Source organism: Nyctibius grandis, chromosome 6, assembly GCF_013368605.1.
Source record: "Nyctibius grandis isolate bNycGra1 chromosome 6, bNycGra1.pri, whole genome shotgun sequence".
NCBI lineage: Eukaryota > Metazoa > Chordata > Aves > Nyctibiiformes > Nyctibiidae > Nyctibius > Nyctibius grandis.
The window spans coordinates 63,937,942-63,962,439 of record NC_090663.1 but is presented as its reverse complement, the minus strand read 5'-3'; the positions used below and the strand labels follow the sequence as shown (position 1 = coordinate 63,962,439).

Genomic DNA, 24,498 nt, shown 5'->3' with positions numbered 1-24,498 from the left:
CTGTACGTGAACTTTCCAAAAGGCTGTTTTTTCCTTTTGTGCCAACTTCAGCGTGATTGCCACTCCGTTTTATTTTCCATATATTATCTGATCCAACTGTGGGTGTTGCTCTGCATTTCTGAGGTGTTCCTTCACCTCTCCCCCCACTCCTCTTCCTGTGCTGTGCCACACTGGAATTACTGTATCGACTCTTGCAAGCACACCACACCTCTCGAAACCCTCAGGTAAGTACAGCCTGCCTTGAATCACTCACTATATAGCAAAGGTCCAGAGCCAAAGACACCTCATCAAGATTTGTTTTGTCTTTCTCAGTGAGCAGTGGGCATTATTACTAATGCGCTGTTTATACTGAGCCAAAAAATATGCACAGGACTTTCCAAGCAAATTCACAACAATGACCCTGCTTAAAAAGCTTGCAGTCTGAGCACTTTAAGAGGCATAAAGCTTGTATATTTGAAAAAATAAACAAGCTTTGGCGCATACAAGTCTTTCATCCAACACTGCAAACATCACAGCAAATACCTCAGTCTCTCTTGGGAACAAGAAGTAATGAAAAATATTACTTCTCCCTACAGATTGGCCTCTCAGATCCTTAAATCACCTTGTCTACACTTATAAAACTCTAGTCAGTATCGAAAAATATTCTTAAAGCTACATTTGAGTAATGGCCTGTGTGATTTGCCTAACTGGGGATTAAGCTAAGGTAAAGCAGGAGGCAAGATGTCACAAACCATAGAATAACAAGGAGAAATACATTCACAAGAATAAGATCTTGAGGCTGCTATCATTAGTCTTGCAGCTTTAGCATATGATTATTAAGACATTCAAGGTTTACTTGCAAAGTGATGGGCACTGCCACTCAGGAACAAGAACTTAGTATTAGAATAGACAGTTCTATAAAAAGCTCATTTTCAGCACTCGACAGTGGTCAAAAAATCAAATCAAACATTAGGTATTACTGGCAAACAAACTAAAAGAGAATAAAAGAGAATAAAAGAGAATAAAAGACATTGCTTAGTGATAATCCCAACCACAGGTCTGACCCTGTCATCTCAAAAAGCAGGGACAGCAGACCTGAAAGAGGTACAGAGCAGGGTGACAGGGTGACAAGGAACAGTTCCTGCAAAGAATGGCTGAGCAGGTTGGGACTTTCAACTGAAAAAAAAAGAGTAGAGCTCATGGGGTACAGGAGAGAAAAGGGATATGATGGAAGTGTCCGATACCACTAATTGCATGGAGAGGAGGGATAGAGATCAACTGTTCATCACCTCTTCCAGCACAAGAACTAGGGGCCATTGAATGATCCAAAGAAGGTGGCTCTTCACAAGTAATTCCTTACTAAAGGAATGAAGAGCATGAATTTCAAGGGTCCAGAGGAGACTGGACAAGTCCTTGGAAAATAACTCCACCAGGGGCTGCTAAACAAACCACAACCACTTCATGAAATCCCAAGTGGTAAATAGCTGGAGGTAGGGAGCATACCAAGAAGCAGTTATCATACATGTCTGTTGTGCTGCTACCATTCCTAAGCACCTACTTATGCCCGTTCTTAGAGACGCAACGGTGACAAGCAGGACCTTCTGAACCAGCACAGCCATGCTTGGGTTTTACTTGACAAGCCCAATTGCTTCTAGTAGCAATACTATAAGTAAAATGACATCTGCATTATAGTGAAGGAAGTAGTTTTGAAAATTCTTTTTATTTTTAGGTATCTCAAGTTATATCTGCTTTATTAGCTGAAGCTTGCTCAAGATCTGAACATAAACTTGTATAGAATTTAGACTGACTGAAGTTTATGTTCTGCATCAAGATTCAAAGGAAAGCATGGTTCAGAATAAGATTATGCTCAATTGGGGATTATGCTCCGGTCTTGCATAAAATACACTTTACTGCATCAGATCAAATGGCTCTCTGGCTGGGCTTGGTGTACATTACATTTTCTCTCACCTGTGTGCATTTATTATAATCTCACATACCTCACTCTGATTAAGCGTGAACGGATGTATTTTTTCCTTAAAATGGAATTGTAAAATGTCTTGTCGATCTGTTGAAAAAAGAAAAATACAAGATAATAACAAAAAAGGAGGGAAACTGACATATTGCTTGAAGGAGCATTCAGAAAACAGCATTCAGTTACAAACTCACAGCTCATAGAACCAAGAAACATAATCCAGCCCAGCCTCTAGATAACATTTGCCACAGACTTTTCCTAATCGTTTCCCACTTGGCCTAAGACACATCACAAAAAGTTAACTCATTTTTCTAAATATCCCATTACTACATCAGTGTGCGACTATAGTGCTGTCCCATCCACTCCCAGGCATAATGAGGGATATTTATAAACATCTTTGAAATGCACTGCTGCAATCTCCCAAAGCACAGTCTCCTAAAGATGGCCTACAGAAAGGATACAGCATGCTGTGCTCTGCACTGCACTGAGCCTCTCTTGTAGGGGTCCTTTCTGATACAGCACTTATTCTTGGTCCTATAGAAATTTACAGCAAAACTACCAGTGATCTCAAATTATACCCCCAAAACACCCTTGTGATTTGCCACACGCTAGGGGAATTGTCAAGCAATTCTCATCAGAAATCGGAACTCCAGGACTCATCATTTGGGGATTGATTCCTTACATCATTGTTGGTGTCTGCTTAACCACATCCTGCTTTAGGCTGAATGTTGCCTCAAGATTGCATGATCAGTCTGAGACAGTGCAGTGTGATATAACATGGCATGAAATTCTGCCAGGAATGGCTCAGGATCACTGAAGTGTTGAGAAATAGCGAAGTCACCAGTGAGTTATGCAGTTCCTCCTACCAGCAAGGCCCAGTAAATCGAACATATCCTGTAAACATCAAATGCATTACAGGAAAAAGTACACAGAAATGCTTTACAAAATCATGCAAGCTGTCTTTTTTGTAGCTTTTAGCCCATAAAGGCTGTCTGATTTAGCCAAGTCTCCAGATATTCTGTCTACCAAAGGAAAGAAAAAGTAATGGTTCTCAAACTTCTAGTATGTTGAAATCTTTCAGATACAGAAACAAGCATGTAAACATGAAAGCTGGGGGTGATTCCTCCCAAAGAACACAAAGCCCCTCTTTCCAGCCTTGGCTTTCATAAGATGAAGCCTCATGTCATTACACAGTGACACTGAAGCAGAATAATTTCAAGACGAAAACTGCACATTTTATTATTTTAAGGTGATTTTAAGCATACATTAGTAAGGGAAAAAAGAAAAGTTCTTAATGGTCATGCACCGAGCTGACCTTTTATCTTGCTGTTACTGGCAGTCATCTGGAATTACTCAAGCATTTGGAACAGACAAAGTTCTATGGAAAAAATACATCAACTGCGACAAGCTGCTGTATATATGCAGAATGCACTTTATCCTGTCACTTCGCAGATTGCCAGCTGCTATCATTGCATTTTATGAGGCACACAGTTAGAAATCAGGAATAAAGTGTTTTGTTTCCTATAACCCTGCAGCCTGTTCACCACCACCCCCCTTGGTTACTGGAAGTATTTGCCCTCAGACAAAAAGGATTTTGGGTGCTGCTTCACTGATGACCATGTAAGCAGAAGCATGTAGTTAAGCAGCACTGCCAGCTTTGTGGCATGCAGTGGCATGTGCTGTCTTTGGCTGCACTGTTTTAAGAACTTTTGAGATCTTTGGGACAGCGACTTCTTTGCAGAGTGCTTTGCAAAAAAAAGAGACCCTTGAGCTGTGCTGAGGTACACCTCAGGCTTCTACGTTGCTAAACAGTAAAGCGAAAGCAGGCTAACTTTAAGCTTGGGACTGAAGAGGGCAAGAATTCACAATCCCTTGCAAGGGAGGGTTAAGTCAATATGACATTCCTGAATGCTTTATCTCCTCCTGGCAATTGTGTTTTCAACCTATCTATCTGTACTGTCTCACCTCAGAGATTGCAAGTGTTTTTGCTCCACTTTCCACCTGCATTTCTGCAGCAGATACAGGGATCCTTACTTCTGTCACCCATTCTCTTGTGTATCTTTGCTACAGCCTGAGCAGCTCATGTGATTGTGGTTTTTGTACTCCCGACTAGGTTCAGCTTTCTCCTTTTCTCCTCACCCTGGGCCACTTCCTAGATGTTCTACACAGTCTGGTCAGGAACACCACGTGCTGCAGCAAAGAATGATTTCCAGTGGCATCTGACAGAACATGATTACACACAGTGCTTTTTATGAAAAGAATTTGAGGAGTCCAAATGAAACTGAACTATCAGCAAGAGACATTGTTTTCAGAAAATTCAATCCAAAAGGGATGTTAGTTATTTTTATGGAGAGAACAGTAAGCATGTGATTTAAAATGATACCAAAATTACTGGATTTGTGTTACTTCCATTCTCTTTCACAATTTCATATCTGAATGGAAAAGCAGCCACTTTTCTCTTCCTGTTACATGCTGTCACTAATTTTCCCCTCCTTAAGAGTTGCTCTAGTACTACATCATCAATAGATAAAAAAAACAACTGGTGAGTGGTTTTGTTTTCAGTGATCCTTGCAGGGCCTTTAACACCTTCAAAGTTGACATGGTACTTTTCACTTTTGTAATCTGTCGTATCTTATCAGAAAAGACATGGTAGCCGAACCTCTGCACTGTGGCCCCTGTCTCTCACCTGCTGATGAATTCATTTGACAGATATGAATCTGTCCCAAATCTCCTCTTTCCTTCAATGATGATTTTAGTAACCTGAATTAACAGTAATCTTTATGTTGATACAGAGTTTATATAATAGGAAAAGACATAGCAAGATCCCTTCAGATAATAACTTCCAAAGATTAATGTTCTGTCTCATGTGTTTACTGTTCATCTTCTGGTAAAGCCTTTCACACCCATATCAAACAGTAAACATTTCTCTCCAGCCTGCTTATAGCTTTCTTTTCAGCTTGAGTCACAACCCTGGAAGCAAAAGCAACTGGAACTTTGTCTGGTAACTAGGTGGGACCCGGTCCTGCCTAGGAGAAGCACCTACACTAATTTTAAGCATTTTGCTTTGATTACAGCCACTCAAAAGTGACTCTGTCATGACCAGATCCCTTAAATTCACCACTGATTAAGTGCATCACAGTTGTTTTACTGGCCCTTGTCTAGCAACTGATCAATGGTGACAGTCGGTGCTGCACGCAAGGTCTACAAGCATTCTTAACAAAGTGCCAAGTCCTGCTCCTTTCAAGTGAGCAGCATTTTCCCGACAGCCTTTATTTTAGCATTCATCCAAACAAGATTTTCTTTAAATTAATGTTTGCTGGCTAGTCTAGCTTAATTCCATCTAGTATTTCCTCAATTTAATTTCATATCCTCTATCCTTTTTACAAAAATTCTCTCCATGCAGTATAATTTTCCAAGATAAACTGGACTTCATTCCTCAACACTGGTCCATCCATGCCAATACAGTAACTAATAGTGGCTAGTACCAAAGACACAGTAAGAGGGCAAAACATTCCCACCTGTATGAACCCAGACACAAAGGAAATTCTTCCTTGTTCCTTGCAGCCAGAAGTTGCTTTACACCTTGGTGAAAAAGATGTGTTTTCCTATCCTATCTTGAGTAACTCTGGATCTCATAATTATCCTCTTTTTCTCATGTCACACCATGGCCAACACTCTGAGGCCTGTGAGCAACCTACTAAAATCTTCATGATTTCAGAGTCACCTGATATGCCCTGCCTCTCTGGGACCTAAAAAAAACCCCAAGCTCTGGAAACAGGTCACATGTGACAGGGATCCAATCATTCCAGTGTAGGACGGGGCTGACAGGAGCTGGGCTTGCCCAGATGTGTAGCTGGGTCTGGAAGTGACCCAGCAAGGTTGGCTGCATCAGTCTTTGCTTTCTCCCACCACACTCTGCTCTGCCACTGCACGCAGGGTAACAGGATTTATCAAAAAGGTTATCTTAAATCTAGTTTGACAGAACTTTCCTCTGGAATATTTGCTAAAGCCACTGAATTGCTTGCATGGGATGTTCAAAGGATTCAGTAGGTTTGGGAGCACAAATCCTCTTGTTGCTTAATACTATTGCTCTTTTGCCTGCTGCCAGTTTAGTCCTTCAACAGCTATCCTCATACTACATTCTTCCTCTTGCCTCACTAGCTCTTTAGAATGTAATGCCTATTATTAGTGATTTTTAAAGCTTTTTGACCGTAGATATTAATTGGAACATACCATCTCATTCAGTGACTCTCTCCAGTTTTGTGGCAATCATACAATATGAATTACTAATCAGTTGTGTTAATTCTGTGCCTAGCACGCAACTTGCTCTCCAACTTGCATCCAATTTACAGCTCAACCTGCTGAGACCCCCAGAGCTGACCATAATGCAAATCCAATAGCAGCTCCCTTGAGAACCTGACGTATCTGCTGCCCAGGTTTCAACTGAGGGATTAGTTGGGAACCCTACCAGGGATTAGAGGGAGAGAGGGCAGGAGGAGAAAGACAGACAGGGACAGCAAAACCTGAACCTGGCACCATCCCAAACCAGGATGTGGACATCACACTCCCCTTAGAAACAGAGATACCAATTACTCGCAGCAGCGACAGCCCTACAGCCACAGTGCTTGCCCAAGGTGAAGTATATGGACCTGAAATAGAGCGAGTGTAATGATCTATGGGCCTCCAGCAAACCAGAAGATGAGAAACTTTCCCATCAGAAACCACACATACGCAAAGACAGCATGTGTCATGGCGGGCAAGAGCAGCGTGATCCCATACATCTGCAAATGGTATCACAAACTCTTCACAGAGTTTAAACTAACTGGACTGCTAAAGCTGGGAGTAAACACTATCCAATTCTGAACTAAAATAAGGAGCTCAGCCGGATGGTTCTTGGAGGCACTGGCCACAAAAGAGAAATAACTGACCGTGTACAGTAGTTCCTAAAAAGATCGGTCTTTCAGATAAAAGAAACCAAGAGGACTAATACATGGGATAATGTCAGGATTTAAAGTATCACGCTTATGTGTAGTGCAACCATTTTCAAAGGCATGTAATGGCATTAGTGTTTCATTATAGCCATGTAATAGTGACAGCTGGAATTAAGGTCACCTAAGTATTCCCATTCCTACTCCCTGCTTTCAATTGTCTGTAATTACCTTCCTAAAACTTTCACACTGCCATTGAAATTTTGACCGCTTAGGGAGGAGATTTTCCAACTTTTGTAGAGAAAAATCCAGTTCAGAGAGAAAACCATCTGGGCCAATATGAAGAGAAGGACTTCTGTGGTGTTGTCCGTACCCCCTGCCCAGTATGCTTTTCACAGGAAAATGCCTCTGTGCCCTCTGTTTTTTAAGCGATACTTAGAGGTGAGGAGTTGAAACACAGGAGTGAATAGTTCTTAGGGAGAGAACAGTTTTATGAAATCTAAGGAAGATCAATAGTGATGTATTCAGGTTACAAATGCCCAAATGCCACCAACTATGCAAGTTCAGTACTGGATTTGGATTCTCCCTTTTGATAACACCATGTTCTAAACAACCACTCTCTTGACCAACCAGATTTTTATCTCAGTGACACCAGTTCACATCTTGAATCACTTCATTGATTTAATTACCTGTAAACAATGCAGTAATTCTGGATTGTGGGTCTATAATTAAGATAAGATTCTACCCTTAATCACACATACTATCGATAACTGCACTTTATTTCATTTTGAATTCCTTTTTCCAGCTCAGGTTCACGTCCATTTTCCTTGTGCACATTTTATAGCTTTTCTTGCCACATACTGGATCTGAATTACAGTTACTTATTTGGGGGGGCAGGGCGGTGTCTTCTTATGATTTTTCTGGCTTTGTACATGCTTATTAGACCTTCTGCCTTGATGAACCAAGAAAAAAAAAGAAAAAGAAAAATCAGCTTGTATGCCTATTACTTGAGAAAATTACATTGTATTAATATGTCAAAGAATCAATGAAGTTTAAGGATCATTGAATTTAAGTAAGTTAAAGAAAAAGTTGGATATCAGGCACATTGTTGATAACTAACCATTTCATCTTGGAAATACATGCTATTTAGGTAGAGTACACTGACGGTTTGAGATCTTACAGGTAAGGAAAATAACTAAGCTACAGCTTCATGCACTACACTGCATCAACTCACGCTAGCATTTAAAAGTACTTGGTATTTTCCTCAATTTTTTTTTAGTTCCCTGTGCTACTATGACCTGTGGAAACAGGAAAAACTGGAAACAAAAGTTAAGCAAGAAAACATCTCAGTTTTTAAATCAGTGCAGTATATGCCTATGACAGTGGTCTTTTTCTTCTTTTGAATTCAATACAAATTTCTAAAAAAGCATCACAAGTGAGATGCAAGTGCTTTCTGTGAGTTATTTCCTCTCTCAGTGTACAGCATTTCACCTATATCTTTAACGCCACACCTGTATATATACATACTGACAGCCAAGAGTGCTGTCAACCTCTAATTCCAGAGCTGAATAAACAAGTTGCCACACTGTCATCTTGTCCACTGTTACATTGCCGTGTTTCCCAGTTGGCTGAATTACCGTGGAAGGATGCCTTCGGCTTTGTTTCTAGCCCCTGTCACCCATAGAGGGCACCTTTATTGTACCATGCTAGTCCAAGGACAATGATTCCTATTTGTGAGAACCATTCCCTTAAAGTAAAGCTTTTATAGCAGAAGTTGTCAAATGCTCTAAATTTATTTTATGACTTTTTTTTCTCAAAATGCTCCTTAATCTTAAAGATCTTTTTTACATACATAAAAGATTTTTTTTTCCATTTTATAACATTATTTTGCAGAAGACGAATGAAGAGTATTATTAAAAAGTCTCTAAAAAGCTTAATTTAAAAAGCTTCATTTTTTGGCTTTTGTGCTATAGATGCACTTCTAAATAAAATTGCCTTCAGTGAAGAACAAGAAAAACTTTTATTGAAAGTTCCGTTCTTTTCACCTCGTATCGGTACTAAGTGGGTACTTGAGGGAGCACATACAGAGCCTAAGAATACTTGGGTTTAAATAAGGACTTAGGTTTTAAATTTTAGGATCTGTATCTGAAAACACTACTAAAACTCTTTTGAAACTTATTACAACCAGGAACATTCTTTCTTAGTTTTGTCGGATGCTGCAAGACGCTGAAAAGTCCTTGGATTTGGCTGCTGCAGCTACCACAATTTCTCTTTCTGTGATCTGTCCAATTTATCTTCAGTTTTCTTTTGTTTCAGGGGCTGAGTTGGGGGAAAAGATGTGTTTTATGGGGGTTGGGGGGGAACAGCACATATACAGCAAATGAAGCTACATGATACTTGTAGATACTTGCTGTAAAAAAGAGAGTCATGTTAGGCTCCCTTGAACTTCAGCACACTCCCTTTTCTTGGGGCACGTTCAGTTATCTCCTCTAAATTAGTCCTTACAGTCTGGTCTCCCAGAGCAAATAGTCTTTAGGAGTGTTTCAAAAACCTGCTGCCTTGGGGATCTGCTCCTACTGAATTAACCTCCCGACCCAAGGACCATAAGGCACTGATCGAGCAAGCCACATGCTTCTGAGCTTTACCTGAACACCCACATAGAAGATGTGACAAACACACCTCATGTACAGTTTCAGCCAGCTTTGCAGCTAGCTCTTGGCTCTGAATTGATTTGTATTTCACCTCCCTCTCTCTCCCAAATACACACATGCACACTTCTGCTTCTCAGGAAGACCTGAGTCACATCTGACCCTAAAAAGGCCAGGTGTCATAAAACAGTGGTCTCTTCCACTCACCTACTGCTGCCAGTCTTTTCAGCTAGGCTTCCTTTGAGTTCAGCTCAGATGGAAACCTTAGTACTCAGAGGAAGCCTTAGTACAGGGCTTTGGCCCTGCAGATGTGACAATAAGCTATTCACAACTCAAATGATACAAGGTACTTCCTGATATCAGGATGACTGCAAACTTATCACTGGGTATAAAGCAGAGTGTCTTTCAGTTACAAATATCCACCAAACAAGGTTATCAGGTGCTAAAGCTCTGCTTTCCATGGAAGTGTAAGTGTCTACATGGGAGTTAAGAGAGAATAAACACAAAGAAGCTCAGGTACTGTGATGAGGGTGAATAAAACCTGAGTGTGCGAAAGAAACTAGGTGGGTCCTATCCTGATTACCCATAGGCACCTGAAAAATTCTTTCCTGTATCTGGGCATCTCTTCTCAGGTGCTGAAGTGGCTTTATGGATTTGGCCTTTTGACTCTCTCCAACTCAGTTCCCAGTCTGCACAGTGGAAACATCAGTGCCCAGGGGGCTGGGAAACTGCAGGGTTCTTTGGTCATAATTGAATTGTGCTGAAGCAGCTGAGAACCTGCACCACTGAGGATGCAGAGGACAAAGTGAGCTCCCATTGCACCCCAGTGGTGTCCTTCACGGTGGTGGCCCAGAGGGCAGCTAAGCAGAGGCATTGGATTCAGCTAACAAGCCCTGTTTGTGAGCCACAAAGCGTCAGGGACAGTGCAGAGCTGCAGAGAACTACTGAGTACCAAATGCTGCACTTGACAGTCCTTGGGATCCTCACTCACCTTAGTAGCACAAAGAACGGGAGGTGTGTGTGTGGGGAGGGAGGTGCATGGCACCTGCCTGCCCCTCTGCTTCTCCCCCCTCGTAGTGAGAGAAATGTGTTAACAGCCTCTAAAATCATCATCTCCCAGTGGAGAAAACTGCCTCCTTCCGTACCAGCTCCAGCACAGGGACTCATCAGTGAGTCCTTAAACTGACCGAGAACAGGTGCAGTCATCAGAACTATTCTGCAGCATTTTCCTGTGGTATCACAGGTGCCTCTGCAATACCCAGTAGAGACACTATTTCTGAATTAAACCCACACTGACTCAATTCTGTCAGACAGGACAAACTTCAAGAGCTGTACTCATTAAAAATTTTCACCAGCATCTGTACTTAAGGACACAGAACATTCTCTTATCACTTGAAGTCACTAAAGCATGAGGTCTGTTTCTAAAAGAGATGTCCTGACATACAATACTGAGTCCTGAGTCAAGAATTACTGATGAAATTCAATTACTTCAATAGGAATATTGGGATAGGCAGTAGTTTCCCAGGGGAAGTACCCAGGTATCCTCTTAATACAATCCCCAACTACTCTGCCCAGATCCAGCCAGTTAGTTCTATGTTGGTTTCAGATGGTGGAAGGAGAGAGGAGAGCCCAGGTGCCTTGTGGATGATGAGGCAGCAAGAGAAATCCATGCCAGTCTATTCTGTGGCTTGAGGCACTCACAGAGGGAAAACAAACACCTCACCTCTCCCCCAGCCACTCAGCCAAGGAGGGAGACATGCTACATTCATACCTGAGGAGCATCCATCCACCCAACCCACAGACTGGCTTACCATCACATGGGAGCAGGAGAGAGTAGGGGATAATGGACAGGGTACAGTGTCTTATGCAAGAGTCGTCAAAGACACATCAACTAGGACAGGGAGAAACAGCCTGACAGTGAGGCTGGGAACAGCTCTGGCCAGAGAAGGAGACAGAGAGATACGAGAAACGGCATAGGCTGTCCTCCAAGAGGGGAAAGCCCACAACATCTAGGGGAAAGTACCAGAAAGTTACCATAGTGGTAAAAAAGAGCAGACAGGCAAGTCACTGGTGGGCAGGGTGAAGGCTGGTGTCCATTTTTGTTGAGCAACCAGCCATGTACTGAAGGTGTCACATGCTGTGGCTGCTTGGTATCCCCTACTCTCTCACATCTAGACACTTGCCATCCTTCAGCTGAGACAATTCTCATTAAGATGGGCTTGATGAGGTACTCATTTCAAGCTCTCCTGAATGCACACCTCCTTCCCTTGGGGTCAAAGATGACTTTCCGCACTGGACACAAAGCCCCTCCACCCTCCTCCCTGCACACACGGCACTTAGTACTGCTGCCCAGAGCAGGCAACTGGGATCATCCCAGTCATCCAGGTCTATCTAGAGCTGTCTGTCTCAGTTCCCTCCACTCTTTGGGGTGGCAGAGGGGCTGAAGAAGCAAAGTTTAGAGCAGGGCCTTGGAAGTCTCCTCTGTGACGCTGTTAGTAAGAGGGTAGTTAGGGCCTCCAAGGCATTCTTGGAAAATCTGGAAGAATTAATACATTTTGTGGGAGAAGAAAAAAAAAACAAGTCTAGTGCAGGAGTTGGAGAAAACCAGTGGGTAAAAGATGTGCAGATCAGCCAAGCACGAAATGAACCCACTATAAAATAGAGGCTCCTTAGGAAAGGAGGCATCAAGTTTGTGTCTCTGCTTTTTTTATCCAGTGCAAGAGGGGACGGTCTGGCACAGTGCATTTTAACTTGGCAAGGGGGGAACAACTGGTCCAGCTAGAAAAATGGGGAGGCTCCAGTGAGCTGGAACATCTCTTTCCACAGTGGCATTCAGCCAGGTCTGCTTTTTCAAGAGAGCACAAAAGGAACCTTCACAGACACTTTCAGGAAGCCAGGCAAGGAGCAAAGACCTTTCATCATCTGTTCCTCGGTTCCCCCAGCTCCACCCCCACAAGACATTTTCCAGATTTTCCAGTCAGCCCTGAGATGTTGACTGGTACACCAGCTTCATCAGCTCTCTGGCATGATCTCGCTACATTCCCTCCCACCTTCAATGAGATAAGAGAGTTGGGAATGTCATTCACACAATGGGTGTTACTACTCAACTCTGGAAACCAAAGCAAACATCAGGACATTTGCTGCCAGTTCCAAGGAAGGCATGGGATGACTTCCCTATGGGAGCAAAAACATTTTTGCTGGTGAAACATCAACTCTGAAAAGAGCTCCTTTCAGGGTTGTTCTGGGGACAAATGAATCAGAGAAGGATCAGAGGATCAGAGAAGAGAGCAGGGAGTTGCACTAACTCAGGTAATTTGAATGCTTCTGATTATCAGAGATGATTCACTTTCGTTCACTTTGCACCAAGTATTGTGAAAGACATTGCATTTATCTGCATTGACTCACTGTTTCACAACATGAGCTTAAGGTATTGTTACTACTATGAGGATGGGAAGGCTTGGACATCCAAAACCCTGACACCAGCAGGGGAAAGACTGCAAAGGACTTTGGTAAATCTGGACAAATCAGGAAATGTGATAAAAAGCTCAACTCTCTCCTCCTCTATTAAAGAGATGGTGTGAAAACCCTGAAAACAAAAATGCAGATGTTCTGAGACAGCTGTCTGTCAAGAAGTCAAGAGGATATTTCTGTCTCTGGAAAGATTACTTTGATTTTTGTCACCACAACCTGAGTTTTGCTTGTAGAGAATCAGACTTACAAGGAACACACTGTTATTCGTTAGTGTATGGAGTCACTTTAAATAAGCTTATGGACAGTTCTCAATCTCATACATCCTTGCCAGATGGAACACCTGGAGCTAAAACTGCAAAAAGTCAGGGACCATTATGGCAGGGACCATTTATATCAGCTGACCTAAAATTACAGCAAAGAACTCGCCAAATTTGAGAGAGGGAGGTAGAAGTTAATGGATGAATTAGACAGCTCTTAAGAAAAGTCACAGGAATGAAGGAAAGGCAACACAGTTCTCTGTATGTTTGTTATGGTGTTACTTATCAGGTACAATTAACATGCTCTGAAATAATGGTTCTCACTGCTCAACCAGTACTGGTATTTACTGTCACTACTATCAGAAGTGCTCAACACCCATAGAGGAAACAGGGTTTCTAAAGCATTGGCTTCCATTCAAGCATCTAAATTAATAGCTATGTTCAGAGGAAATCTGACTGCATTGTACACTGTCTGAAAACTTCTGAGCTAAAATAAGTGTTTCTTTGCCAAAGGAGACACATTTTTAAAAAATGAAGAGGGAATGGAGTGGGAGAAAGGGATACAACTTTACTCAATGAAGCATTATTCTTCAGACTTCTCCCCAGCCCTTGCAGTCCTCCCACCTCAGCAATACACAATGTCTTCTTGGTCAGGGAGAACATTCCCTCTCCAAGGTCCTATATCACAAGGTTAAAAGCCTGCAATTATTAGGTAATAGTTGTAAAGTGGTAGCACCTAAGTAAATGCAGCTTATGTAAGACTCTATACATACAGATATGCACCAGGAGCAGATCTTGGGAAATATGGTACAGTCCCTGGTAGGCAAAGAGGGCAGAAAGGAAGCAAGTACAGAAAAGAGGACAACTTGACTAAGATCTCCAAGGCCCTCAGCAGTGGAGCTGGGAAGAGATGCTAGCACTGCCAAGTCCCTATATAGCACCCTACTTCTACAGAACAGTGTTCACCACAGCTCACATTTTGCTGTGGACAAGTGGCATGGCCCTAAATTAAATGACAATGGGGAGCAAAGAATTGATTGTCCTATCAATATCAATCTGTGCAAGGTTGCTAAACAGGAGGAAACAGATATGCATCAGATTCTGATGAATGAAACACAAAAAGCCACAAGTACAATCACGTGCTTATTGCTGTAAAGAGCTGAACTCTGTAATTATCATTTGTGGGGAAGTGTCTCAAAGAGAAAACAAGAAAGGAAATTGCAATGTGTCTATTTATTTCCATAGCTACTGTATGACTGAGAGCCACTCAGCAGCCTCTGCTATTTGTAGGAGGGTTTCCCAACAAAACATACCAAAGGCGCAGGAAAAGGGCTTGTGTATTGTTTTCTCAACACACAGCAACAGCCTGACCGGTAGAGTTCCCCACCCCATAAAGGAGAGGGTGTAAAAGCATGAGATAGTTAGGAGATAGTGGGGCATAAATCACAAAGCCAGGCTCAGGGCAGGGAAAGAGAAGACACACACAAATGATCAGTGATATAGGAGGGAGCTGAGATTATTGTCAATATCTGCTCCACCACTGCAGGGACAAAGAGAAGCAACATGCTAGAACTAGCAGACTGGCAAGTGCCTGGTTTGCCAGGTATGATCATGACTCTCATGCTATCCATTTCCCAGGTCTGCTAACCATGGGGGGCTCAGCATACACCAGACACCTGTGGTCTAAGAGTGTGCTGTTCACATTAATGACTCTTGTATTATCACACAGTCCTTAATAACAGAAAGGCACAACTGTCCAAACTTACCAGTCTCTCAACCCTCTCGTTCAGGTCTCTAAACCTTCCTGAGGACTGTCTGGACAATTCATTATTGTACCGGATGTTGGTGATTTTTACATTGCCACTGTAATAGAACAGCTTCTGATCTGTAAGAGAAAGAAGAGGAACAGGCAATACTCAAAGCACCAAGAGAAATGTACTTTAGAGAAACACCTGGGGCTGACTGATATCCAGACATCTAGGGAGTGGATGAGCCTTCACCTGTATCCAACCCATTCAAATACAGCTTCCAAAAGCTAGGAGCCCAGGAGCGAGAACACAGTTGAGTTAGGTGATCTAAGCCAAGTAGTGACAAAAAAACCCACAGTTACATTTGTGGCCAACCAACAGCACTTTGGGCTCACACAGGATCACAAGCTGCATCTTGCTGGTCAGCTACCTTCCTTCCTGGCCTGTATGTCCACTCAACACCAAGCCCTGGCAGGCAGCTGCTGGTTATCAGGGTAAGGGAACAGAGAAACATCACAGGTGTTTCACACAAGCAGAAGGCTCCGTTTGCCACTCACATAAGGGAGACCAGAAGACTTGTGCTGACCTCATCACAGAAGTAGGTCGTGAGGAAGATGTGAAAGGAGTGAAAGCCAACAGAAACCACAGCCCTAAACCACCCTGCACAGCAGGAAACGTTCCTAAGAGATCTGCAAAGACGCAAAATGAGGAAGGAAAGAGAGCTCTAGAGAAGCCAGTGTTTTTTTCCCCAAATGAGCTTTAGACTGATGAAAAGCAAACTCCCAGCATTGTGTGGCACAACAAGCACAAAGGAAATGCACTAAACATAGGAAGAGTGATATGTTATGCAAAACTTACCATACACCAGAAAATAAACTAGGAGACCAATGGTGATTGCTGCTGCCACTGCTGTTCCAATAACAATTAGAGCAATTTTCCAGGGCTCAAGATGTCTTATTGTGATGGCTGGCTGATGAATTCTGGGGGAAAATAAGAAGAACAAAGGGAGAAGGTTAGTAAGAGATCTATTTAAAAGCCCTCAAAAATGAAGCTGAAGTTTTCTCCTTCAACATCAGCTGATTCTTCCCAGCAGTATTAATTGACTTCTCCTCCAACACCCTTGAAAATGAAACCATGACTCAAGACTATTTTGAAATAGGTGTTGGGATATGCTAGAAGTCATCGAACACAGACAGTGTTTGAGGGTTTGTTTTTTTTTTCTTAGGGGCAATTAAATAGGAGTCCCACTAAGCACTTTCTTATGTGACCCTTGACTGGAAATTTGCAAGAATAAAACTTACTTTTCAGCTAGGTGAACTTTCATACAGCAATGTAGGCAGCTTTCAATTGGTTAAACAAACCAGTTGTCACAGACACACTTGCCCCTTTGCTCTCAAAACTGCTTTGTGCAATAAAATTGGTGAAAAGCATCCCATGCTTTGTATAGTACATATCTATATGTTATCCAAGCTGCTCAGTCCATTTCAGCCTGCAAAACAGGCTAGACAAAAAAAGAGAAAGATATTTCAAAGGGCCAGCCTATGCTTCCTGTTTCACTCAGACTAAATCTAAAAGCAAAAGGCAAGCGCTGCTTTAAGCAGTATTTTCTGAAATGACGGAATGACAGGGAAGGGCAAGGACATGTGAGCAGACCAGGGAACATAGGAAGCCTCGCCAGATACTTCTCTCTGCCATGCTCTTAATTACACAGGTGCTAATCCAAATAAACTAACTCAAGGAAAGTCAACAGTCAGTAGGTCAGTATTAGACAAAAAACTGCCTGAAAAAGGTTACTTACAGCAAATTTTGCCTTTGGCTACAAACTCAAAGACATCTGAATATTCTTAAAGCCATTTGTCTTTTATGTATCAGCCATTACAAAATACAGAACAGGAAGCCACAACTTTTGGCAAAGAGTCCTTCATTCTAGAGCCAGCTACCTCATTCATGCAAACATGCACACCTTCAGGTTAAGGTACAGCCTCCCCCAGGAAAGCAGGCTGCAGGGATCCTCTCCTGAGGGTATGAGGCATCTCAGTGAGTTCCCACATTCATAACAAAGTACATAGAGCTCACTTCTAGAACAAATACCTCATGAGCCATAAGTTTAAATACATTAAAATAAGTTGAAAATAATTGCAAGCAACCACTGCAGCTGTGTGCAGGAATGAGATAGCAAGCACAGTGTGCACTGTACATAAATATCAAAGCAGGTTCTGAGATTTCATTCTAATTTCATTGTAAAGCCTTACAATTACAGCCTTACTACTTCGGCCTGGAAAACAACAGACTCAGGCTAAACATCGTGACATTTGATTAGGTGAAAATGGAAATACTCATTTGTATGTACTCGTATCTGTTCTGACTTGTCCTGGATCTCCTACTTAGTGTTTCCTTCACTCCTGCTATCCTCTAAAACAGCTATTAATTAACCTCTCATCTCATCTGCTTGCTTCAAAATGCATCCATGAATCCACAGCAGAAAAAAAGAAAGACTGAAGTTAAACAGTCCTGTTAAGAATTTGGAGATGAGCAGCTCCAAAGTTATTTCTGAGACTACTGTATGAAAGTTGCCTTAAAACTTTAATTGGAGAAATGAAAAATATGCAGGTATAAATAGTCAGGGCTCTACTTCATTAAGAAGAATATTTCTAAATAGTAGCTCTATGTGAAACCATAAATTCAGTGACGAGTTCAGCTTTGTCATATGGGTTTGGTGGTTTTCTTTTTTCCGCCACCCCAGCTAGTAGTCCTTTGCATGGCTTATATGCTTTTCAAACATTGCTACTATGTTTGAAGTGAGATTAAGTTACAAGAAGAGCCAACAAAGCAAACAAAAAACCACATTTAACTTGACACAACCTACTCACATTCATTCTTGTAGATACTCTCATTTAAAAAGCAGCTGTCTTCATTAAGCTGCATGGAAGCAAAAACACTCCGAAGGTCTTTCAGCTATAATGATCCTGGCATAGCCCCAAACCAAAATGCTGGGTTTGAGAAGCCCATTTGAAAGGCTGAATGCCACCTCTACACCACAGCAGGCAGCGTGAAGAAATTGCTGCACATCGTTATCAGTGAAAAAGCGGTTTCAGACCAGAAGTAACATGGCTGGGACAGAGTTAATTACTGAGTACTATGTAAGCTGAAACCTTTTGAGCATTCTTTTGTATATAGTATAACATTTTTTTATAATTCGTATTCTTTCTTTCTTCTCTTTCAATTTCCATGTTATCATTTAGCAAACAAAACACAGTCCACAACAGTTACTCACACATGTAATTTTACTCACACACGTGACTTTCACTTAATTCATTAAACCTGTTTGAGAGCATCATTTTAAAGAGGTGCAGAGGGGACTCAGCATCAGCTTCTAAACTGAATTTCCTCAGACTAGAAGCTGTTTGATAAATATATCTTAGAAAGTCACCTAATAGAGGGGGGGCCTATTTTGGGACTTGGGATATCTTTTTTTTCTTCCTTTTTTTCTGAATAAACTTTCCCCTTTCCTTTTAAATAACAATATGAAATGTTTGTTAAGCTTTACCCTCCGTTCCTAATTTGTTTTAAAAACAAAAATTGGTTTGAAAAGCAAGAGGTATTTTTGAGCAAAATGTCCTTGGTTAGGCTGTACCATCTAGATACTTCCCCATTTGAATAGAAGGGCAGACTGAGCACACCACGACGATTTCAAATCCAGATTTTCAAAGATATCTGAGAAATAAAAACACAAAGGTTGCTGGGCTGATATTTTTCCATTCCCATTAACTTTGAGCTTTATTGCTGCTTTGCTCTGTCTCCTGAGGTTCATTCCTCAAAGATCAATTATTCCATCTGACAACACGTCCCATTGTGTAAAGTTGGACAGTACTTAACAGGGATTCAATACACAGAAGAGAAGTAACTATCCCAGAACTGAAACAGCTTCGATCCACATGATGACCCATCAGAGTCTGAATACTTTGCAGAGAGCTGATAAAAGTTCAACAGTGGGAATTCATTTTCTCACATCAAGAGTCAAGCAGTCCCTGCTAACTCCTTGGGAACTATCTGCTCAACAGAGAGGGAACAGGGAGCATAACCTAGAAATGCACAGCAGGATTAAAAACACTCCAGCTGAGAAGGTCACTGAAATCCTCCAGAGTAGAAATTGAGATTTTAAGACTGAAACAAATACCAGTTGAACCACAGTGGGCTTTCTGTCAGGGTCCCTTCTGCCGGCAGCCTAAATGGTTCTCCCCTCTACCCCAGAGACTCTTCTCTTTCCCAGACAACCATGCCCATGCAGTAATCTTAAACACACTACAATCAGGGACTGGATTTCATCTTTTGGCAGAAGACTGCCAAATCCCAGATTAAGATTTTTTCGATTAGGAAGAGGAGTGAAATATTTGCTGACAAAGAGAAACAACAAAAACTGGTATAAAATTGCAGGCACTGACATAACAATTTTACTTGGTTGTCCTTTCTTTGTTTCCTAATAATTCCTAACACTGTCTTGCCTTTTTCAGCTGGCATTTTCCTAGAAATACCCACTGAGACCTTTCCTGAGTGGTGGTAGGTTATCTGAAGCCCTGCATTCTGTACTTTGGTTCCCCCCCATCACAAGCACAAAGGTGTCCCCCAGGAACACTTCCCTGAACAAGGAGCTCACACCAGTAAACACAGAGGCAGAGGGATCCCTCCCCTTATGCATTTTACAAGGCAGACATAAGAAGGACACAGCTAATTATGTCTGTTGACTTTTAGTAACAGAGGAGTATGGGGGAAAAAAAAGTCAGTCTCAAAGAAAAATTAAAGATCTTACCTAATATGTTAACTTGTTTTTTTTTAAGGGTGCCACTCAATAAACGTATCATAAACATCGCATTAAATAAATCATGCATGCACTTGCCTCACTGCAGCCTGAAGCTGTTAGTTTACAACAGAAATAAGAGTGTCTTTTACCTATTGGAATTTAGGTTCACTTCTTGCAAAGAAACAGAATTAAAACTGCCTTCTACAAGTCAAATCGCCTGCTTCAGAGGAAAAGCCTCAGAGGTCTTCCTCAGGAGGGCAGAAAGCATGCTCTGACACCTGTAGGAACCTCTCCATTAACTGCAGTGAGCTTCATATCAGAGACAGTGTCTAGCTAAGTCAGCAAGCACCATGAAAGAGAACACAGGCTCTGCTTTGGCATGACTGTGTCTGCCCAAGAAACGTGCTGACAGGACAACCTAACAGCCAAATCCAAAACAGTCACCTAGAGATGATCTCTTGTGGGCTATTAAATGTCCTTTGGTTTTAGTCCTGTAAGAGAGGCATGCTTAGACAGACAAATTTTCGCCACAATTTTAGAATATATGCAGTACACCTCTATCATTCAGGTGCTTTGAGAAAAAAAATTGATAAAAAACACTGTATCAGACTTAGCAATAATTGTAATATATAAATACACACCTAATAGGACAGTGATGATCTTTTGATCTGTGTACTGAAATAAATCTGTCTACTGGTATATGAAATGTCACTGTAGAACAACTACACTTATACCACTCCTGAAGAGTTCTTCAAGTCTGATACAACAGACCAACTTTTCTGCCTTTGTGATCGTTTGTGTGCATCTGTGACAGCTTATATGCACTGAGAATCTGACCCAAAGTATCCAGCTTTTCCTGTAGTTTGGAAGCTTATGCTTCAGGCTGAATAATTAGTTTTTTCATATATTATATTTTATATATAATAAAGAATTGCTAGGCTGGGTAGATAAACAGTGAGATGCTGTAATCTAGCAGTGTATTTTCACTGAACAGAGATGGACAAATTTCTTCATGGGACAAATGCTGCTGACATTAGAGAAGGCTCCTTAGACAAGAAGTTCAGCTGAGACTCTGAAATCCCAGACAATTCTCCAATGGCAGAGAAACTGGACAATTCCCATGTTCAGTTCTGTATGAAATCTGTTCCCCTGTTATCACCAAATCTGTCCACAGACCACATGAAGTTTTCAGATTGCCTTGTACCAGAAGCATGTCAAATTAAGCCATGCCAAGCTTTGTGTTAGCTGAACTTTGTTCAGAACAAAGATCTCTGTGTAACCAGAAATACAGACATGGAAGGAATATGTGATGGAAGCAGAATGACTTGATTTTAAAAGCTTATGCTGACCCAAAATGCCCAATCATAAAACTGTCTGTGAAAAAAAGTTAATAAAGTGAGGCACTTCTGCAACACCTCTAACAGGAACAGCAGACGGCAGAAAAGCTGTTGGATTTACACTGGGGCTGGCTCAGTTAATGAAGGCGACTAGATTTTAAGGCTCAGGAGAAGGTCCTTTCTCATTCTGGTTTTCCTGTCTAAAATGGTCAGAAACTCAGTGAATGGGGCAAGGAAACACAAATAGTACGAATCAGGTGTGGTGTGTACTAGAACCAAAAGTATTTCACTAGCATTTCCTGGAATCAGGATCTACCCTGGGGCAAACTGAACAGAATAGGTTTCTGTTTGGTACCATGCAGGAACCACATCTGCCTCCTGCAATAATCAAGGTTAACTCCCACTAATGCCAATGGGACATGAGTGTCCTTGCACCAGGGCTGGTATCCATTTCCTGCTACACCTCAGCAGTCTGTAATTTACACTCATTTTGCCCACCTCCTGCATGACAAATTGGTGCAAGTGGCACTGCATTTCCACCTACATATTCACTTTTAGACTACCATACACAACATCAGCTAGTCTTTACTCCACCCTGCCAGGGCACAAGATCTTCACAAGGAAGTTGCCAGTAGGACACTGCATTTGCTCCCCAGACTGCAGGACACAGCACAACAGAGGAGGAATAAGACCAGCAAGGCTGTCTACTCCACCCAGTTTTCCTCAGCAGCTTTGCTTCCTTTATGGAGCACGTGTTCCAACTTATCTTGAAATGTTGTGAAAAGAGGCATCTTGGAACCAGATAAAGCTAATACTGAAGTACTGCTCTTGTGAGAGACTAAGGCACAGCATGGTAAGCCCAAACAGCAAGGCTTACAGCTCCACACTCAGATCTACATCCCTGCCCACCAAAGAACTCTAGACATTTAACATGCTACACAGGGTCTTTGATTAAAACCAGGCACTCTCCATCCCTTCCCAAATGTGTAAATACTTAATTATCCAACACAGATTTCCCCTAATGTACTTTAGGTTTTATAATAATCTAAACAACTATTTAAACAACTAAATACTTTCCTAACTAGGAGGCAACCAAACTAGACTCAGATGTTGTTTAACTACCCTCTAGCACACTGTTATTAAAATTATTTACACCACTGTTGATATCAATAAGACATGGCAACTAGATTTACATCTAACTAGAAAAAGGAATGGCTTTTCAGTTCTGCTAGCTAGAGAACTCTCTCAGTTTTCCCGCTTTCTGTAACATGCAGAAACTGGTGTTCACAACTGAAGGGGATTTCTTCCTCACCTGCCAGTTAGAGCAGCATAGCTTTTAAGGTATGGATATTAAACAGGGCAGAGGATCTTTGGGTATTGAGCAGGGTACCACTAAGGAGCACAGAACTAAAAGCTGAACTCAATCTTCTCCTGGCAAAGTCAATACTGTGTTGACTAAAATGAAATTGTCCTCACAAAATAAGAAAAATACTTAAGTGGGCATAGAGAATAAGTTTTGTCAATCCAGAAGCAATGTTTTTATTTCAGCATGTCCAGAAATTATTAAAAGCTCCCAATTTTTAACAATACTGAGGATGGAAAAAATACGTAGTATCTTGCAATCATCCACAGACATTTGCCCAAAGAAATGCCAGAGAGGAGACTAATATTGTAGTCTTTAGCAATCACACACATAAAAAGTCATCCATCCAGCCAAATCATTAGGGTGTTAAAAAAAATATTTCAGATTCTTTTGGTTTTGTATCTGAGGTCATACTTTTAAGCTTCATCAATCGCTGAGGCATCAACAAAAAACAAACTCAGGGGAGACTGAGCATCTCCTATTGCCACATGAATCCAGGAGCCAGAGCGTTGAACAGAAACAACAAATTCCAGGGGGCTCGCTGTACATTTATGACCGGATCCCTGCTCTGACCCAAGAGAGGATAGTAGAGTGTCACAGCTGGGAGACTTATTTTTGTAAAAATACTGTGAAGTTTCCAGCACTGTCTCAAATATTGTTACAGTAAAACAAAACTAACAACATTCAGCATCTCTGACTGTGCAAAATACTTAGACACAAAATACCTTGTCATTACTCCCTAGAAATCATGGCTTCTTCCTTAAAAGTACTTGGGTCAAAACTGGAATGATGAACACCTATAGCGCTCTCCTTACTTAGTTATGCTGCTGTCACTGATATAATGGGACCTTTTGCAGGGTTTGGGCTAAATAATATTGCAAACAGACCTGACCAAAACCCATGGTTTCCCAAAATCGTGTTACTAACATTTGATTTTGACACAAAAGAGCTTCCTGGATTCTGCACTGCTGCAATAAAAGCCTGCTGGGGGCAGGATAAGACAATCACAGGGAGGAAAGGTAAGTGTCTCCCTAAGCCATCACATCATCTTTCTAAACAGAAAGCAAATCTTTGTGCTCCTGGCCATGCTAGGGTAGGATTTCCCTCTGCATTTCTCACTCCAGCCATATGTTATTCTTTTCATCCAGACCACAACCGCCAAAACCTCCCTTTCAGCCTACAACTTACTGTTTAGCTTGCCCTCCATCTATCGCCCTTTCTCAGCCTGCACATTTCAGACGAATCCGTGATGTACCCTAGATCTAAAAAGATGAAAGGGGCAGAGAGAGAGCAATGAGGTCTGAGGTCAGGCAAGAGAACAAACAGATTTCTTTTCTGGACCTATATATGTCCTTGAAGACCTAAAGCTGTACCATAGACAGTATCCTTTACCACCATTACACCTCCAAATCAGACTTGCCAAGTTAAAACACATCACCTACTTTTGAAGATCCCATGGTAGGTCCCGGTAGGTCTGGTAGCCTTTCTGACCGCCAACCAAGGCTTGACTAAAGTCTGGACTGCATAGCGAATGCTGCTGGAAAACGCAGGAGTCGCATTGACTGGTGTGATGGGAAGGGAAAGGTGTTGAATGAAGATCCTTCATTGAGGCACAGCTGGCGCAACACCCAGCACTCTGTGGGTTATTGCAAAACGAGGGAGCGAACTTCAGAATAAAAACAAACAGAGGTAAGCATGGAGTTGATAAGGAGACTGTATCCTTCAGATCAGCTCCGAATCAAAGAGCTCCCCAGGCAGAGATGGACAGAGCAGATAAACCGGCCCAGGCAAGAAGACTTGTTCTTCACCACAGCAGAACAGGAAGTGCGTGAGATTTCCCTTTTCCAGCACTCCCTTTCTGTCCAACTTGTATCCCTACAGCAGGCCTTCTCCTGAGCGGCAGCACCTTCTACTGTACACTCACTGTAAAACCCACACAGGAGAGGCACCGCACTGTCCACAACGCTAAGTCACTTGCCTCCTGAGAGAGCCAACAC

The 24,498-nt window shown here is 41.9% G+C and overlaps 1 protein-coding gene across 1 annotated transcript in view; it reads right to left on the bottom strand.

The window, feature by feature from the left end:
- LOC137665063 (transmembrane protease serine 11A-like) overlaps window positions 1-24,107 on the bottom strand; it is a 41,773-nt gene extending 17,666 nt beyond the window's left edge. Inside the window, exons 1-4 of the mRNA XM_068403845.1 lie at window positions 23,944-24,107; window positions 15,862-15,983; window positions 15,022-15,140; window positions 1,977-2,044 (exon numbers count right to left, since the gene is read on the bottom strand). Coding sequence (XP_068259946.1) covers window positions 1,977-2,044; window positions 15,022-15,140; window positions 15,862-15,983; window positions 23,944-24,107 — 473 coding nt within the window. The remainder of the gene's footprint in view (window positions 1-1,976; window positions 2,045-15,021; window positions 15,141-15,861; window positions 15,984-23,943) is intronic.
- Window positions 24,108-24,498: the final 391 nt, after the last annotated feature.